Raw genomic sequence first — 20,061 nt, forward strand, 5'->3', positions numbered from 1 at the left:
TCTGTGTTAGAGACGACAGTTTCAGTCAATAAAGCCAATGCCATACTCACGGTGGAGGCTGGTGGGGCTGGTGTTCAACATTTCTTGGGGCTTTGCAGGCAGCAGGCTTCACCATGTCCCTGACCACACACCTGGGGCGCATGATAGACAGCACAATTCACTATTAATTATAAAATGGGGAGAAACATCTGGAAATTAAACACGGTACTGAAAACAAGTTTAAGGGAACTGTCTGCAAGCCCCTAAGTATTAACCTGGAGGCCCTGAGAAGCCCTGGGAGTTAGGAACCTTTAGCTCATGCTTCCAAGAGCTCAGTTATACTGAGATGAACTCCATACTGGTGCTGGCCTCAGTATTGGATTTCCTGTTTAGTACCAATAAAATGATTCTCATTAGGCTTCCCCATAGAAGCAAAGCTGCTGAAAACTTTGGCTTCACCCTATAAAGACATCTGAAAGCATCAACATAGGAGCAGCTGTTGTGCTGATATGTTAAAAACAGGCAGGACTTTCTGTGGCTTTGGCTATTTTACTGAAAGACATGGAATTTTGTTTCATGCCCTTCATCACCACATAGATCTTTCCCTTTAAAAAAATAAAAAATAAAGCAGAGATCTGAGATTGTTCTAAATTCATTCAATCTAGGAAAGGAGGAAGAGTCAGAGGGAAATGTGCATATATAAAGTGTGTGTGTCTCCATAGGATGCAAAATAAATATGCTAGATGCTTGCACAGTGTGAAAATAGGCAGGAAAAGGTCTTTGGGTCTTAAGTTGTCCATCACAGGATAAATAAATGCAGAGGATGGGTCACAGCTGCAAAGGGCAGCAGGGAGAGATGCCCTTAACCTGATGTCAACAGGACTTAATGGAGCACTGGGGAGAATCACGGCATAAGCCAGAAAACATAGCCCTCTGAGGCTGTCCTTGGATGGCTCAGATATCCCTCCACCTCAGAAGCCTTGCATAAACCTTGGTTTAAATAGGGAAGCCCTGTTTAGAAATTTGAGACCCTGATTCTTAGACTCTGCTAAATGGAATAACCACATAGGACTTGGGATTCTCAAGCATGAACCTGGTTCTTAACTTGGACAGTGTTTTCACTGCACTTGGAGATCTGACTACCTGTAAGGCCAGTCATGATATTCAAGAAGTGGCTCAGTGAGTGGTGAGACAGTGGCAGATAAACTGCTTTTCCAGAGCTAAAAGCTGCACGGCAAAATTCTCCACTTCTGAAAGAAATGATACAGGCAAACGTGGACACTGCACAGAAACGTGCGTGCACACACACACACACACACACAGCTAAGTCCAAACAGGATCAAGTAAGACTTAGAAATCAATATATAATGTGACAAGAAAAGAAAACGGTGCCACTTCAAAGCCTCCCCTCCTGGGCTCAAAGGAAAGAAATGTGGTAGCTATCTAGAGTGAATGCTAGACTCTTAATGGACTGATCACCAGTCATCGGAGGAGAAGGCCACTCTGGCAGGAAGGTTCAGAGAACATTCAAGAAGGCAGTTGCCAAGGAGAAGTAATACCCCAGGGTATTACTGAGCTATGAAATGTTAATATAACTTACTCAAGTACAGTGCACAGGAAGTTACATTTCACTGCACTGGGAAATCTTTAGCAAGTCTCACTCAACTAAAAATAGCCCACATGGCATGTTAAATCTTTACACACATTGGTTTGTGAAAATATCGGAAATATCACCAACTTTGGAGAAAATCTTGAAGAATTATATGTAGAGAAACCATATGCAAACTTCTGTCTTAGTTCATTTCCTTTTTTCTTTTTTTTTTCCTCCTGAAAATTCAGGTATTTAGGCAAAGTTTTGGGAAGAAAAGAAACCTGCCACTCAATTAAAGTTTTCCTTCAATATGTTTTTAAATAACTCTTCTCCAATAAAAGTGGATTATTAGCCAGTCTGTGTAAGAAAATTCTCATTTAATCTTAAGAATTCAGTGGTTTTGATTTAAAACTATAGTAACTGGCATATTTCATCTGTCTGCCTATACTATAGAATATTTTTATTTATTTTTATTTATTATATTTTTATTTTATTATTGGAGGCTGATTACAATATTGTAGTGGTTTTTGCCATACATTGACAGGAATCAGCCATGGGTGTACATGTGTCCCCCATCCCGAACCCCCTCCCACATCCCTCCCCATGCCATCCCTCAGGGTCATCCCAGTGCACCAGCCCTGAGCACCCTGTCTCATGCATGGAACCTGGACTGATGATCTATTTCACATATGATAATATACATGTTTCAATGCCATTCTCTCAGATCATCCCACCCTCACCCTCTCCCACAGAGTCCAAAAGACTGTTCTTTACATCTGTGTCTCTTTTGGTGCCTCGCATATAGGGTCGTCATTGCCATCTTCCTAAATTCCATATATATGCGTTAGCATACTGTATTGGTGTTTTTCTTTCTGACTTACTTCACTCTGTATAATAGGCCTCAGTTTCATCCACCTCATTAGAACTGACTCAAATGTATTATTTTTAATGGCTGAGTAATAATCCTTTGTGTAAATGTACTACAGCTTTCTTATCCATTCATCTGCTGATGGACATCTAGGTTGCTTCCATGTCCTAGCTATTATAAACAGTGCTGCAATGAACACTGGGGTACATGTGTCTCTTTCAATTCTGGTTTCCTCGGTGTGCATTCCCAGCAGTGAGATTGCTGGGTCATATAGCAGTTCTATTTCCAGATTTTTAAGGAATCTCCACACTGTTGTCCATAGTGGCTATACTAGTTTGCATTCCTACCAACAAGTGTAAGAGGGTTCTCTTTTCTCCACACCCTCTCCAGCATTTATTGTCTGTAGACTTTTGGATAGCAGCCATCCTGACCGGCATGAGATGGTACCTCACTGTGGTTTTGATTTGCATTTCTCTGATAATGAGTGATGTTGAGCATCTTTTCATGTGTTTGTTAGACATCGGTATGTCTTTGGAGAAATGTCTGTTTAGTTCTTTGGCCCATAAAAATCTCATTTGAATTTCTAAAATTTAAAGCTCTTTTTGGATAATGAGAATAAACACATCAATACTCAAAAACAATGTTGCTAGAATTTAAATGTACTTAATTTAAAATATACTAACGATTTATATACTAACAACTTTATTTAAAACAAAATAAGAAAATTAATTTTTCATACTAACTTAAATCCTGATCTCAGGTCTAGAGTGAATCAGCTAGCTGTTGAATCTGTTCTCAGGGAGAAAGTGATCAATTTCAGATTGCTAGTCATTCAACCAATTTGAGGGGGCACTAAGCTATGCCAATATGTATTCCTACATTTTCTACTCTGACTTTCTAAGCTGAAATTGCTTCTAGGGAAAGAGAAGAAGAAGAAAGAAAAAAAAAAAAAAACAACCCTACATTAAGAATAAGATACAGAAAATAATACAATGCCCTCCTCAGATTTTTGTCAGCCTGAATGAATTAGCAATTTCTTTAAAGTTACACTTGGATTGTTTTGTCTGTCCTATTGCAGTTTGAGGGATAAACCAAAGTGGTTTCACCAGTTGTAATGTGTGAAAACTGTTCAGCCGACCACTTCCCATCCTCTCCCAGGCGTTAATCGTAACACAACAACAGGGACCCCTCATACTTAAACACCACAGTGATATATCAGCACACTGCAGTGATCAAGGGTCTTCCTTTGCTGTGCGCTAAGGCCCTTCAGTGTGTGAAACTCTTTGCAATGAATGCTCTAGGAACCTCCACCAGGCTCCTTTGCTCATGAAGATAAGAACACTGGAGTGGGTTGCCATGCCCTCCTCCAAGGGATCTTCCTGACCCAGGGATCAAACCCACATCTCCTATTTCTTCTGCATTGGCATGAGGGTTCTTTACAAGTACCACCTTGCAAGCCCCAAGAGTCATCCTTACACATGATTTACTCTGTCATCCAGACACAAAGAGGCCACAGATAAGCCACAAAGCTGACTTTCCAGAAAGGCTGTGGATGGAGAGACCAAGAATCGAAGAGGTGAGACCTCTGATTCCTGCAAAGTCCTCAGTTACTTGGGAAGGAAGGCGGACCCCTCACCATCTTGGTGGTGCTTGCGAGCACCCCTTATCGCTCAAGCATCACTGAGGATTTATCCAAATGAGGCATCCTGCAAGCATCTCAGGGAAGCTCCCCCGGACTCCGCCTTCCGCGCGGTTGGGTTTTATGAATGACTGCAATCAATGCTGAACGACTGCCAACTGCCCACCCTTCCCTGCACTGTACACACAAGAGAAACTCAGCCTGCCGCAAGCCCGCAGATGAGGCTGTGGCAAGGCTTTCATCTCCCCAAACAGGAACTAAATGTGCTTCCAGAGACTTAGAGTATGTGAATGAAATATTCTCAATGCCTTCAAAAGGCACAATTTACATAATCACTTTCTCTCTTTTGAGTTTCCATTTTGGTGCCTGCAGTCACCAGCCCCACTTTTGCCTCCCCTTCCCTGCAAAATAACTAAAAAACAAAACAAACAAACAAACAAAACCCTGTTTTATGAAAGTTTATCTCAACAGAGCTTGATGACAAGGTCATGAGTCTAGTGACTGAGCACCGAGCTGTACCGCAGATGATGACACCTATGCATTTCTGCTCTCCATTTCTGTGGTTTTGGACTTCACTGGGGTTTCTCCTTCAGTGATAGAAACAATTACACTGAAACAAGGCTAGGGGAAAGTGTGTCTGTGCCTACTCCCCGGGTAGGATTGTACTAGTCTGCATTGTCACAAGAGTTTGTCAGTTACAATGACATCATGTTGAGTAAACGAAATATTTTTCAAACATACAGTATTCTAATTTGCTGATCACCAATCAGACACACAGTAGTAAGGGAAAAATAGGCAAGAAGAGGGCTCCATAATCAGTTGTTTTCTTCTGAACCTTCTATTCAGCACTTGAGATCCTTCTTACGTAAGACATTAGGCAAAAGTACCAAAATGTGTGCAGAAGCCTTGTCTTCACCCTGATTCTCTCTTAACTGCAGGCATCCAGTTGTTTCTCCAACACTTTTGCTTGGGTTTCCAGTAGGCTTCTTAAAATCAACACTTTCAGTCGGAATCCACCTTTTCTCAGACACCTGACCCTCCAGGGCCAGCACCGTCTTGGCTGGTTGTAAACGGTTTCTCTAGCTGTTCAGGCCAAAAGCTTTAGTCTCAATGCCTCACTTCTCTCACACCTGTGTCCAGTCCCTCAGATTGAATTCTCCTTTCAAATACGTGCAGCATTGGCTCATTTCTCCTCCTTCCCCTGTGGCTACCCCGATGGGCTCAATGCTACTTTTCACTGGATTCCTGAATTAAACTCACTGGCTGCTGGCAGAGACCCTTTGGAAAGATAAATCACTCATGACTCCTCTGCTCCAAATCCTGCAATGGTGCCACAGTTTACCCACAGAAACGCAGGAGTGCTTGGAATGTTATCTGGCCTCACATAATTCCCAGTGTTCTCCTACCATCTCCTCCCCAGCATCCACACCCTACTCATGCTACCCCAGCTGCAGTGACCTTGCTGCTGGTTCTCAGACGCACCGGGACCTTTCAACCAAAGATTCCCTCCCTGATGTGTATCGGACTAACCCCTTCCCTGTTTGCAGTCTTGGCTCAAGCGTCAGTGTTTGGTGGTTCCTACACGACTTCCCTCCGTCCTGCTACAGTCTGCCCCCACCAGACTTTCAGTGTCCTTCGCCTCATCTTGCTCTGGTGGTGCTGGTGGTTTAGGCACTAAGTCGTGTCCAACTCTTGTGACCCCATGGACTGTATCCTGCCAGACTCCTCTGTCCATGGGATTCTCCAGGCAAGAATACTGGAGTGGTTGCCATTGTAAACCTGCCTCTCCTCTTCAACCCAGCTTGAAATACCAGCTGCTCAAGAGGAAAGATCTCTGTTTGGTCCACTGGCAAAGGCCCAGAGCCTAGAACAGGGCATAGTCACATAGAACATCATAGTCACTCACTACATATTTGTTAAATGAATAAGACAAAATGCTGTATATTTCCAGCTTGAGTTACTAACATGCTAAAACACAGTTATTTACAAATAGATATAGGTAATACTTTTTTGCATGATTACAGCATAGTTATATAAAATATCTGCAAAATATAAATTAATGTATGACCAACACATTTTATGATTTGAATAATCGACTATATTTGTTTTTATATGACATGAATAAGGCTCATTCTCTTTCTAAACAAGAAAAAAACAATTAATTTGTGGAAAAGACTCTTTAGTGTCACATTGTTGCTTCAAAACAATGAGACACTATTTAACATCTAGTATCCTGCTCTTTTATCAAATAAAACTTTAAAGTAATTGTACATGAGGTAATTCCTTAATAGGAAAGATAGAAAATTAATCCCCCTTTCTATTGACTTTTCTAAACAGTGTAGGAAAGTAACAAAACAACTTCTGTTTATTGTCATCTATTTTGAAAATGTCCAAGGATATTCAGTTAATATCCTATTTAATCTTCACAGTGCTCTGCAAGGAGATCTGATTGTCCTATTTGACAGATTAAATAACTACAGCTCTAAGAGATTAAATTTATTTTCCAATGATAACTGACAAATGTTAATATTTTAAGAAGCCAAGATGTGTATCAAGTTTTGTTTGGGACGAAAGGTAATGTCTTTTCCATCATTCAAAGATGCCCTCTGACATTAACACTCAAAAGATGAATGAAAATTAATACAAATCACTCATGAAGCTACAGAGTCCAGTATCCTCAGATATGTTTCAATATAATTGATTTCATGATATAGGCATATTAGTGAAACTATTCCGATATCTCACATAGCTGAGTGTTCTTGAAACATTATTCTAGTATTCCAAGACCATATTATCCAAATACACCCGCAGAACAATGGCGACAGCAGGTGTCAGGTCGGCTAAATTAGAAATGCAGAGTGACCTTGAGATCATTGGGAATGTAAAACTCAAGGCAGGTCATACTGTATATAGAGAAAAACAGCTTATATAAGAAAAAGAGTCAAGAAAGTGAAAAAAATTTTAAAATTGCTTGCAAGACAAATATAATTTGGTTGATAAAAATCTTTTCAAAAATATTTTTCAAAGGAGGTCTTCAAAAGTGATCTTTTCATTTCCACTTACTAATACTGAAAGAGGAAAATTTGAAAATATTATTTTACAAAATGAATTTTAAAAGTTGCATATTTATGTCTACTTAGCAGTGAACAGATAAGTGTGATGACTGCTACCCCTAAGATGAAGATGAAACAGTGACAATTCTATACCAGACGGGAAAAGTGGATGTTGCTATTTTGAAAAGCCAGATGTACTAATCACAGATGATCAGGGTGTGTTCTACCTGATGTACATCCAGAGAATGCTCAGAAGCTACATAAGAGTGACCTTTATTTTAAAAAAGACAATGAGGACAGGTAAGTTAGGCTCTTAACTGTAAGAAAAGGGAACCCAGCTGGCCAGTTTCCATAGTAAGTGGTGAGGGCAGTTAAATCTCCCTTAACTAGGCCAGGAATTTATTCACAAAACCAGACTAAAAACTATAGGATTCTCAAATAAAGGTGATAACAAGATATAGACTTGCTACAGAGATTAATGGGTGATTTTAAAGTTGGGAAAAATAATTTTCTCAAAGAACTTATAAGAAGGAAAATAATACATAAGAAATCAAGCCCTTGGTCTTCTGGACCATTCAATCTGCCTGTCTATCACCTCTCAAATCTCCAGGATGCTAACAGGTTTGGTTCTCTAAGGCCCTAATATTGTTTCCAACATGGTAGCAATATGCCCAATTAACCTTTTACCCTAGCTAATATTTCCTATTAACATAATCAGTTCCTGTCTCCATTTGCCATTCTTGAAGTGTTACATAGACCTATGGACTTATATCTGCTACCATTCCCCACACACCATCCTGCTGACATTTTTCTAGTTATTAATCTGTGTGCATTCACCAGAAGCCACCTGTTGCCTGCAAGATAGAACATAACTTTAGAAAAAAGGAAGATTACGAGAAAATTCCTGCCACTAAACCTGCAAGAGAGAATGACTTGTGTGCATTCAATAGAGGGGGAAAATCTTATCTAGTAAGAGGTAAGGTATATCCAGCCAGAAGAAACAATCCTAGAATCAAGGCAGCAGAGGCACCAATGAGGCAAGGGAGGCCTGAGCCACCTTCTGGGCCCTCCAAGACTAAAAGTGGGGGGTGGGGAGACTTCAGTGGAAACGCAGGAGGTTGAGGGGAAAGAGCAATGTGCAAATAGGGAGGTAAGGTAGGTAGAGAAAAGAGTCATGAGGAAGCTTTTAATTTTTTTATATCTATAGGCACAATTCCAGGTGATGAAGTCCCCCTGGCAAAGGGAGAAATTAAATGGATGGAGAAGGGCATGGCAGAGGATGAGATGGTTGGATGGCATCACTGAATCAATGGACATGAGTTTGAGCAAGCTCCAGGAGATGGTGAAGGACAGGGAAGCCTGGTGTGCTGTAGTCTGCGGGGTGGCAGAGAGTCAGACACGACTGAGTGACTGAACAACCAAAAAGAAAGCATATTGATCTAAAGTGAATGAGAATGGTTGTATCGAGGGATAATCTTGGAACCAGCATACAGTTTGGAGAAGGAAATGGCACCCCACTCCAGTACTCTTGCCTGGAGAATCCCAGGGACAGAGAACCCCAACAGTCCACGGGGTCAGAAAGAGTCGGACATGACTGAACAAACGCTCACTCACTAACATATGGTTATCTTAAAGGGGAAATTGTTGATAGTTGTTAGTACTTCAATTCCATTCATAAATAGGACCTCGCCCTGGTCTGATCCATGGATCAGGAAGATCTCCTTGCAGGAGGAAATGGCAACCCGCTCCAGCATCCCTGCTGGGATAATCGACACGCCTTGGAGTCCTAAAGAGTCAGACACGACTGAGCAACTGAGTGCGCATGCCCACACAGTGCCATTCACAGCCAGCTCCTGGGCCTTACAGCCCAATCTGGGACCCTTACTCTGAACTGTGGCTTTGTCTCACGCCGGGCTGAGGGTGGTCTCTCCACCTAAACAAAGGGCCACACGATTGAATGATTGAGACGAGAGAGACTGTTGGGTCAGCAATAATACCAAGTTACAAGGAAACAGTAGCACAGTCAAGTAGGTAAAACTGTCTTCATTAATCAAAAATGCAATTCAGGAAAACAAGATGAATTTCAAGAAATGTAAACCTATTCAGATACAAAAACTCTCCAATAACAGAACAGGAAGAGGACAGTGAGTGATATCAGCTCACATTTCGGAGTGTCTGCCTTGGGCCAGGAGCTGAGCTGAGTATCCCACATGGCTTTAGCACGCCATCTGCTCGCAGGTCATAGGTGGCCCTCGTTGTGACCCAAGTTACATGTTTACTTGTATTACCCTTTCTTCTCAGAAGCACAACTCATTTCAAAAACTACACACTATCTGTGAAGTGCTTTGTTTTGATCAAATAAATTATTCCATTGTCATTCAAGTGTTAGCATGAGATACAAGATTGTAATTGAGAATTTCAAGCTTTAAGCACCTCACATCCTCTTGTGACATTTCAGGATCCTAGAAGAATAGAGAGCTGTCTGATAATGCTTATCTACAGTTTAATGTCCAGGATAAAAAAACTCAATTCAGTAGTAGGGAGGGAGGAATGGTATTTGTAAGGATTATTGCCAGAGCTTCTTTACAACTAATGATTTTCCTGCTTTTTATGTGTAACACAAAGTCATAGCTCTTTAAATAACGGTTTTAGGATTGTTCTACATGTGCCTTTTCTCCACAAGTATTCCTTCTCCTTGCTCATGGGAAGACAGATAGCTAAATAAATATCTACTAAGAGGTCCATAATAGTTCTTTGGTGGGATTTAAGTGGATTTTAAATAGATAAAATGGGGAATTGGAACTTGGAAAAGCATTAATGAAATATTTCAGGTATTGTTTTCAATTAATTATTACTTATTTCTCATCTGATTCACCTGGCTGGAAAGTTAGAAACTGGAGTCAATCAGATATGAAAATACATTGCCCATGGACTATATATATAAATTTTCATATAAATATGAAAGTGCTCAACACTAAATATACACTATTCCTTTCCTATTGTAAATGAAAATTTCTTTATTTTTTCAAGAGGCCATGATGCTTTTTTTTTTACCCAAAATATGACAAAAAGATGAATCCAAATCATTTGGACACATCAATAGAAACTTTAATACCTGAATATGATTGCTTCTTGGTCTAAATATTTTTGATATTCAGAATGAGAATATCAAAACACTTGTAAATCATTTTTCCCTCCCCTTCAATCAAACTGATGAAAATATGTACAGATATTTAGACAAATAAAAGAGGTATGAGATTTGGAGAAGTAATCCACAGACTAGGACTGCTGACTCCTCATTTACAAGGGTAGACACTCTCTGAGCACTTTTGACTTAATAAGAGCGTCATTCTTGTAGCTTCCAAGGGGCTGATGACCCCTGAACTATCATTTCCAGAATTCAATTTCCACTACCTATCAGGTTTGGAATCTGTCTACCTGAACACCTTCCTAATGACTGAGCCAGATCACACTAAAGTACTAAATTCAGTGTCCCCACCCTGACACACACTGAAACACCTCCCAAAGTCTGCCTGGTAGTCAGTTAAACCCTCCTGTTACCAATGTCCACAATCTTGGTGCCCTGCGGCCTCTTACTTTCTCTAATGGCCAGTAAGGCATTAGTCTACTGCTTCCAAAGTCATGTTCTTTCTGGAGTGAACTGCCTGAGTTGATCTTCCTCAAGTGCCATCTTCTCCTGCCCTCAGATTCCACAAAAGGCTTCCCATCCCTGATCATGTCAAATACACACACCGCTGCCTAGTTCCATGGTCCCACCTACACACATCTTCACTCACTAATCTCTTCCTCTTAACTCCTAACACAGTCTGTTTCTCAAGTTAGGTGCATCCATCCCAGTATTTCAGAACATCCTTCTGTTGCTTGCATCTCCAGTTCATATGCCACATGTCTTGCTTAAAATGATTTACCTCCTTTTTCCTCTCCATTCAGTTTTAGTTCTTACAAAATTCAACTCAAATGCACTGAACTCTAGGAAGCGTTTCAGGCTAAAGACTTCCATTAATCCTTCACTGGCATCTTCTAAGAAACAAATTAGTCCTTATGTATGCACAAAAAATTTTGTTAACAGCTGGAAAGACATTCAGGAAATGCATGTTTTAGAAAAAGGACATGAAACGAAAGTGTGTTCCAGGAACCTGACGGGGGAGCTCCGATGACCACGACATCTTTGTGATCAATGAACGAACACTCACAGGACAGCTGCTCTGGGGCAAGCACCATGCCCCGTGCCATACCATAACCTGAAAGCAAGTCAGCTTGCTCATCAAGAGCAGCAGGAAATTACCAACTCACATTTACTGAGCATTGGTCACATAGACTCGTTTAAGCCCCTATATGCACGAACTCATGTGATCCTCACAGCTCTGTATGGTGCGCAAGCTAAGTGACCACATGACAAAGCATTTATAAAAGCCTAATGTGTACACTGCAACAGGATTCATTCCACAACTGAGCTCTATCAGTATACTATTTTAATTATGTGAAATTGCTTAAATTCCTCCTATTTTAATATAAAACATTATCTTCAAGTACAGAAACAACAAGATTAAGTGTAGGAATCTATGCTAATAGTGGAATAGAGGCTGCCTTTTCCCCCTGCCAAATGTTTAAAGTTTATATTCATTTTGAAGAATAAAACTGTAGTCTATTTTATTTTTAATGTATATATACACTGTCATGTCAGTTCTCCAAGGTCATAAAATAATTATAATTCCATTATAACATATAAGTAACATTCAGGTTGCTTTTTAGCTATCATTTCCAAAGTTCTAGCTAGTCTTTCCTAGAGTTTCCTTGGAATACACCTCCTATGCACATATCATGAGTAAAGAAAAACATGAGAGGTTCTTAAATGCCAAGACTTAAATTCAACACACCTTCCATCCAAGTCGCTGATTTCCCCTATGGCTCTTATGCTTCTGCTGTAGGCAAACCTAAAGGCACAGAGACGTCTCTGCATGTACTTGAATTAAACATCTTTGCTACTTTCTTTCTTTTTCCAAAAGCAAAGTCCTTTTATATTTTAAAAATCATGGAAATGGAAAAGTGATCACTCATCAAGAAGAAAGAGTTTGAAAAATATATCATCTTTGTTTTATGAATCCTTTCAAAATTTTAAGGACCTTTTGGTCATCAGCCTTGAGAACTAAGATACTTTAAGAAAAATATTGAAGTATAGATGCTTTACAATCTTGTGTTAGTTTCAACATGGCAAAGTGAATCAGCTATACAAATCTTTGCTTCTTTCTCATCAGCCCCTCAATAACGCCTCCTAAGGCACTAGCTTGGGGAACTGGCCCACTCTAGCTGCAGGTCCTTTGGTTAACAATTCTCTTAAAAGCTGGCTCCATTTTTCGTGCAATATTTTCACTCTAGGTCCACAGGAGGAATATAAACTTAAATTTTATGATGCTCCTCTAATATCCAGGTCCTAGAGAAAGGCCAACTGACCGAAGTGATATTCAGGGGAAATTATCAGTGCATGGTTTCCAAAACATGGTCACAGAGCCATCCAAAGAGGTTTTTAAAGAAACAAATTCTTTGGGTCTTAGTCCAGACCTGAAGAGGTGAAGTTTGGGTCCAGAGATTGGCAAGTGATTAGCTTCTCTGGGTGATTCCAATGCATCCAGGCAGGCAATTGCTGATGAATGAGCAATTCAGTGACTGCACTGGATGGAGTCTTTCCTTATATGAAGCTAAGCCACAAGAGCCCTCCATGACTCGGGCCACACTGTCATGCTGCTAAGTCGCTTCGGTCGTGTCCGACTCTGTGCGCCCACATCAGGCTCCCCGTCCTTTGGATTCTCCAGGCAAGAATACTGGAGCGGGTTGCCATTGTCTTCTCTGCACATTATCATAGTCCCTCATAAAATGACTTTTCTTGAACTACATTTTAACGTTACAGCTTCAGTTCTTATGACACGTCAATACAAGAAATAGTTGTATGAAGTTGGTTTCCGCCTTTGCTGTTATTTCAGTCTGAGCCCTTCCTATAAACCCCTACCTTCATTCTACATTATTTCTTTTCAAATTTAGCACTCAAAAATGTCATTCCTTGTTCACTACAAATAATTGTCATAATTTCCTTTGGTCAGGGTCGTAAGCAAGCTAAGAGAAAAGCTTAAAGCTTATCATAACAACCCTGTTGGCATGGTGGGCATGTTTATAACCTCATTTTTTCTTACTTAAAAGTTTCAATCTACATTTAACTAATGTTTTATGTTGAAATATATTTGAGAAAAGCAAAAAAGAATAATAGAAAAAGGTTAAAATTTTATCCCATCAGGAAAATTTAAATTTAAATTTTTCTTCAATTAGAAAACTCTAATAAGTCTTAAAGAGCATACCTGGCATCTAATATATGAATATGGAAACACAATATAAAATTATATATAAAAGAATAATAATGATGATAATGACATCTTTCTAAGGTTGACATATTATACAACATTAGCATTTCAGAAAGAATTTTTTGTTTCAGGGAAACCTTCCCTAGGAACTGTTAAACACAGAAAGGAAATGATTTAATGATCAAATAAAATAAATGAGGGGAACCTTAATTTAGACAGGCTGAGTAGGTGTTCTTACTGCATGAATTTTCAGACTCTTCAAAATATTAGTGTCCATTGTTCTCTAAACACAGAAGCATACTATGTAGCATTTTCCAAGGAATAAAATAGTTTGGGAAGTGATGATGTCACACTTGTTAACTGCAACATGAGAAAAGTAAGAATTCTCCACGGGATAGAATCGGTGCTTGGTAAATTATTCCAGGTGACACAGAAGAACAGAAACTGCACTAAACTTCAGGGAGAATATTTTGACGTGGCCACTTCTTAGTCTAAAAGCTTTACTGTGTCTACCTGAACATAGGCAAAGGCCTTACATTTTGGTCCACGGAATAAATGTGTCACCCAACTCTCAGAAAGTTCACCTTCCAAGTAAGACAATACAGATTAAGAGTACATATTTTTCTCTATTCTTATATATTACTTTCACTGAGAGATGACACCAAAATTTATATAATAAATTATTTTATTTTATAATTAAGCATCAATATCAGATCATCAAAGGGACAGATTCTGCCTGAACTAGCAATTCTTTGGGCAAAGCTTAAAGATTTTGTATGTTGGTTGGATAGCTTTTTATGCAGGTAGGAATCAACTGCTGTTTTCCAGTCCCTCAGTGATGTCTGACTCTTTGCAAAACCCATAGACTGCAGCACACCAGGGTTTCCTCCTTCGCCATCTCCCAGAGCTTGCTCAAACTCAAGTCCATCGAGTTGGTGATGCCATCCAACCAACTCATCGTCTATCATCCCATTCTCATCTTGCATTCAATCCTTCCCAGCATCAGGGCCTTTTCCATTGAGTCACTTCTTCACATCAGTTGGCCAAAGTGTTGGAGCTTCAGCTTCAACATCAGTCCTAATGAATATTTAGGACTGATTTCCTTTAGGATTGACTGGTTTGATTTTCTTCCTGTCCAAGGGACTCTCAAGAGTCTTCTCCAACACCACAGTTCAAAATCACAAATTCTCTGGTGATCAGCCTTCTTTATGGACCAACTCTCATTTTCATACATGACTACTGGGAAAACCACAGCTTTGGACTATATGAATCTTTGTAGGCAAAATAATGTCTCAGTTTTTTTTTTTTTTTTAATATGCTGTCAAGGTTGTCATAGCTTTTCTTCCAAGGAGCAAGAGTCTTTTAATTTCATGCAGTCACTATCTGCAGGGATTTTGAAGCCCAAGAAAACAAAGTTTGACACTGTTTCCATTGTTTTCCCATCTATTTGCCACAAGGTGACAGGACCGGATGCCATGATCTTCATTTTTTGAATGTTGAACTTTAAGCCACCTTTGTCACTTTACTATTTCACCTCAGCAAGAGGCTCTTTAGTCCCTCTTCACTTTCTGCCATAAGGGTAGTGTCATCTGCATATCTGAGGTTACTGATGTTTCTCCCAACAATCTTGATTCTAGCTTGTGCTTCATCCATCCCAGCATTTCACATGATGCACTCTGCATACAAGTTAAATAAGCTCAGTGACAATATAGAGACTTTTTGTACTCCTTTCCCAATTTGGGACCAGTCTGTTGTTCCATGGTTGGTTCTGTTGCTTCTTGAACTGCATACAGGATTCTCAGGAGGCAGGTAAGTTGGTCTGGTATTCTAATCTCTTTAAAAATTTTCCACAGCTAGTTATGATCCCCACAGTCAAAGGCTTTAGAGTAGTCAAAGAAGAAGTAGATTTTTTTTTCAAAATTGTCTTGCTTTCTCTATTTATAGATTTCTATAAATCTCTTGCTTTTTCTATGCCAATGGATATCGGCAAATTGATCTCTAGTTCCTCTGCCTTTTCTAAATCTAGGTGGAACGTCTGGCAATTCTCTTTGCATGTACTGCTGAAGCCTAGCATGGAGAATTTTGAGCATTACTTTTTTAGGATGTGAAATGAGTGCAACTGTGAAGTAGTTGGAACATTCTTTGGCATTGCCTTTCTTTGGGATTGGAATGAAAACTGGCCTTTTCTAGTCCTGTGGCCACTGCTGAGTTTTCCAAATCTGCTGGCATATTGAGTGCAGCACGTTCACAGCATCATCTTTTAGAATTTCAAATAGCTCATCTGAAATTCCATCACCTCCACTAGCTTCATTCATAGGGATACTTCCTAAGACCCACTTGACTTCACACTCCAGCATGTCTGGCTGTAGGTCAGTGATCACATCAATGTGGTTATCTGAGTCATGAAGATCTTTTTTGTATATCTCTTCTGTGTATTCTTGTCACCTTTTCTTACTATCTTCTGCTTCTGTTAGGTCCTTACCATTTATGTCCTTTATTGAGCCCCTGTTTGCATGAAATGTTTCCTTGGTGTCTCTAATATTCTTAGAGAGATCGCTAATTTTCCCCACTCTTTTACTTTCCTCTATTTCTTTGCGTTGATGACTCAGGACGTCTTTCTTATCACTCCTTACTATTCTTTGGAATTCTGCATCCACATGTTCAAATGGGTATATCTTTCCTTTTCTCCTTTTATCATCTTTTACTTCTTTTATCATCTATTTGCAAGGCCTCCTCTGACAACCCTTTTGCCTTTTTGCATTTCTTTTTCCTGGGAATGGTTTTGATCACTCTCTCCTGTACAAGGTTATGACCCTCCATCCATAGCTCCTCCAGCACTCTGTCAATCAGATCTAATCCCTTGAATCTATTTTTCATGTCCACTGTATAATCATAAGGGATTTGACTTAGGTCATAGCTGAGTGTCCTAGTGGTTTTCCCTACTTTCTTCAATTTCAGTGTGAATTTGACAATAAGGAGTTCATGATCTGAGCCACAGTTGGCTCCCAGTCTTGTTTTTGCTGACTGTATAGAACTTCTCTGTCTTTGGCCGCACAGAGTATAATCAATGTGATTTCAGTATTGACCATCTGGTGATGCCCATGTGTAGAATCATCTCTTATTTTGTTGGAAGAGGGTGTTTGCTATGACCTGTGCGTTCTCTTTGCAAAACTCTGTTAGCCTTTGTCCTGCTTCATTTTGTACTCCAAAGACAAACTTGCCTGTTACTCCAGATATCCCTTGACTTCATACTTTTGCATTCCAGTCCCCTACGATGAAAAGGAAAAGGACATCTTTCTTCGGTGTTACTTCTAGGAGATCTTGTAGGTCCTCACAGAACACTTCAACAAGCTTTTCAGCATTGGTGGTTAGGGCATAGACTTGGATCACTGTGATACTGAATGGTTTGCCTTGGAAAGGAACAGAGATCATTCTGTCATTTTTGAGATTGCACCCAAGTACTGCATTTCAGACTCTTTTGTTGGCTATAAGGGCAAGGTAATTTGGAAGTGGTCAAAGAGGAGATGGCAAGAGTGGACGTTGACATGTTAGTAGTCAATGAAGTAAAATGGACAGGAATGGGATAATTTGATTCAGATGGCCATTATATGTACTATTGTGGGTAAGAATCCCTTAGAAGAAATGGAGTAGTCATCACAGTCAACAAAAGCCATCAATATACTTATATAAACTTTAGGAGAAAAAATTTTAAAAAGCATGGAAATCCTAATGTACTTCTTTGTAATTCCTAAGTAAGATATACGGGAAATAAAAATGTAATTACTGCAATAGGTAAGAATATTTCTCACACTAATATAAGAGAAAAAATACCAAAAACCTTTAAAATTTATACTTTTCATACATACATTTTATACATTTATTTTTCAAACAAATTTACTGTATGTATGTATGTGTGTGTGTATGTGTATATATATATATTTACCCATAGAGAAATTTCAAGTTACAATCAGACATCTTCTCTAAAGTCCCAATTATCTGAGTGAAAATTTTTCTATTTTTTATCTTATGTATAAAACTGAGTAGCACATTTACCCCAAAATATGCCACCGGGAAGATTGTCTTCCTGGTGCTCAGTGGTAAAGAATCTGCCTGCAAGGCAGGAGATGTGGGTTTGATCTCTGGGTCAGGAAAATCCCCTGGAGAAGGAAATGGCAACACCCTCCAGTATTCTTGTCTGGGTAATCCTATGGACGAAGGAGCCTGGTGGACTAAAGTCTATGGGGTCACAAAAGAGTCAGACATGACCTAGCAACCAAACAACAACAACAAACAACAATGACTTAAAATGACATTTTTACTTTGTAAAAGTATTATAGGTTTTGACACAAAATAATTAAAAATTACTGATCTTTCACCAATGATAAACATTTTAATATATGACTTATTAATATTAAAAAATTTGTCTCCCCAAAGATCACATTAAAGTAAAAAATATGCTAGTCACAAACTGAGAAAAAATATTTATTTTATAAATCCTCCTTATATACCAAGCCCTGTATTATATTATTATTATATATTATTATAAATCAATAAACAAGCAACCTAGTCTACTACTCAAGGGAAATGAAACTTATGTCTCCAAAATGACTTGTACGAGAATATTCAGAGCCTAAAAGTGGAAACAACCCATCAACAGAAGGATTTATTGACAAGAATTTTGGTATATTCATATAAAGAAATGTACTCCTGTTATATGCAACAGTTATATGGATGAATCTCAAAAATATTTTGTTGAACAAAGAAGCCAGACACAACATTTCTGACTGTGTGATTCAATTTTTATAAGAAAGAGGTAAAGAGTCCTCCGTGTGTCAAGAATAAGAACGAAGTTGCCACTGGGTAGGGTGGGTGGATCGAGTAATGGGGATGTTGTATATCCTGTTTTGAGACGTGGTGACAGAAGTGAATACAAATGTCCTTATTCATCAAGCCAAAAACTTCAGATCTGTGCATTTCACTGTATGTAAATTACATCTTAATAAAAAAGTAAAAAATAAGCAATAACAATAACCAGTAGCTCAAAGAAAGAAATCAAAAGTTTAGTAATTTGAAGATGTATCATCTTTCATGTAAGTAGAAAACAGGTTAATGTGTTTTAGAAAACCTTAATGCCAATAAGCAACTGTGGAAGTCAATTAATACCTGTTTTCAAAGCAAACACTGTATTCCCATATACATTGTCAGAATCAGAATGATAAACATAAACATAATTACAGCCAAGAAATATGTTTTGTGTAAGGATATTTTTCATCAAGATGAAATATTAAGTATACTTAAAGAACTTAAAGGAGGTTATAAAATAGAGTTCAGGAAAAGGACAAACATGACATTATGGTTTTAAAACCATATTTAAAATATTGCCTGTCACATATGCAGATTATTTAAAGGGCAAATTTGCTTCCAGTATTTTACACAAAATATTATTGAAGACTGGTACAAGCATTTATGGTGGGGAAAAGTATCCTAAAATTGGTTTTTTGGAAGACTCAGTATACAATTTACGTAGAACTGAAAATATGTCCTATGCCATATGCCTTATGATAAAGCAAATGACATTTCTTTTATAAGGAATTCTGAGCATTAGCTGTAATTTCTATACACCTTATGCCAAAAGTGTAAAATATTTTTATTAAAAAATACTGAAAAATGCAAAAAGTCATGAAAATCATATCAGTTTGGACCTCCACTGACTCTCATCCCAAGAGACTTGGATGGAAAAACACAACTGCACAACCAAATACAGGTGTCCAATTTCTTAAATTTTATCAGAGAGCAAGAAGGTTAACATAGAAAGGTAGGATGGTAGAGAAGCAGATACTGGGTGCTTGGGGCTGGTGCACTGGGACGACCAAGAGGGATGGTATGGGGAGGGAGGAAGGAGAGGGGTTCAGGATGGGGAACACGTGTATACCTGTGATGGATTCATGCTGATGTATGGCAAAACCAATACAATACTGTAAAGTAATTAACCTCCAATTGAAATAAATAAACTTATATTAAAAAAAAAAAGAAGCAAAAAAAGGAATCAAAAGAACTGAGCTCTAGGTGTACTGGCCACTTAATGACTAGAAAACATTAGATGAGTAACCCTCTGTGTCTCCTTATTGTAGGACATGGTTAGCATAATATTATTGAGGATTATATTATGCTGAGGATTCTTAGCAATAGGAAATGAAGTACTATGTTTAAAAATGCATTGAAGACACTGTCACATTGTATAGGATTATCTTAAAAAGTCATTCTTTCACTATGATTTAAACATTACCTTGGAAATAGAGGTGCTTCAAAAATGTTGTGTATGAGAATGTAGAAGGCATATCATCCTACTGACTAACGACATTACTAACAGGGTTGTGTAGTCAGTGCAGGGTGGTTCTGAGAGCAGGGGAACAACAAAAACCTCCTGAAACAAGGAACTAACCAAGCTGAAGCTAAAATAGGAGCTAGGTCAGAAAAGAATTGTGGAAAAATTCTGCATTTACCACATTCAGTCAGTTCAGTTCAGTCGCTCAGTCGTGTCTGACTCTTTGCGACCCCAT

The 20,061-nt window shown here is 38.9% G+C and overlaps 1 protein-coding gene across 15 annotated transcripts in view; it reads right to left on the reverse strand.

Annotated features, from left to right (window-relative positions):
- Positions 1-20,061, reverse strand: part of RIMS1 (regulating synaptic membrane exocytosis 1) — a 599,063-nt gene that overhangs the window by 495,113 nt on the left and 83,889 nt on the right. For 14 of the 15 annotated variants that reach the window (XM_060393556.1, XM_060393561.1, XM_060393554.1 and 11 more), the window contains exon 2: positions 51-131. The exons of the other annotated variant lie outside the window; for it this stretch is intronic. In XM_060393556.1, the coding sequence (XP_060249539.1) occupies positions 51-131 (81 nt within the window). The remainder of the gene's footprint in view (positions 1-50; positions 132-20,061) is intronic. 15 annotated transcript variants of the gene reach the window in all.

This window comes from Ovis aries, chromosome 9 (assembly GCF_016772045.2).
Source record: "Ovis aries strain OAR_USU_Benz2616 breed Rambouillet chromosome 9, ARS-UI_Ramb_v3.0, whole genome shotgun sequence".
Lineage (NCBI taxonomy): Eukaryota > Metazoa > Chordata > Mammalia > Artiodactyla > Bovidae > Ovis > Ovis aries.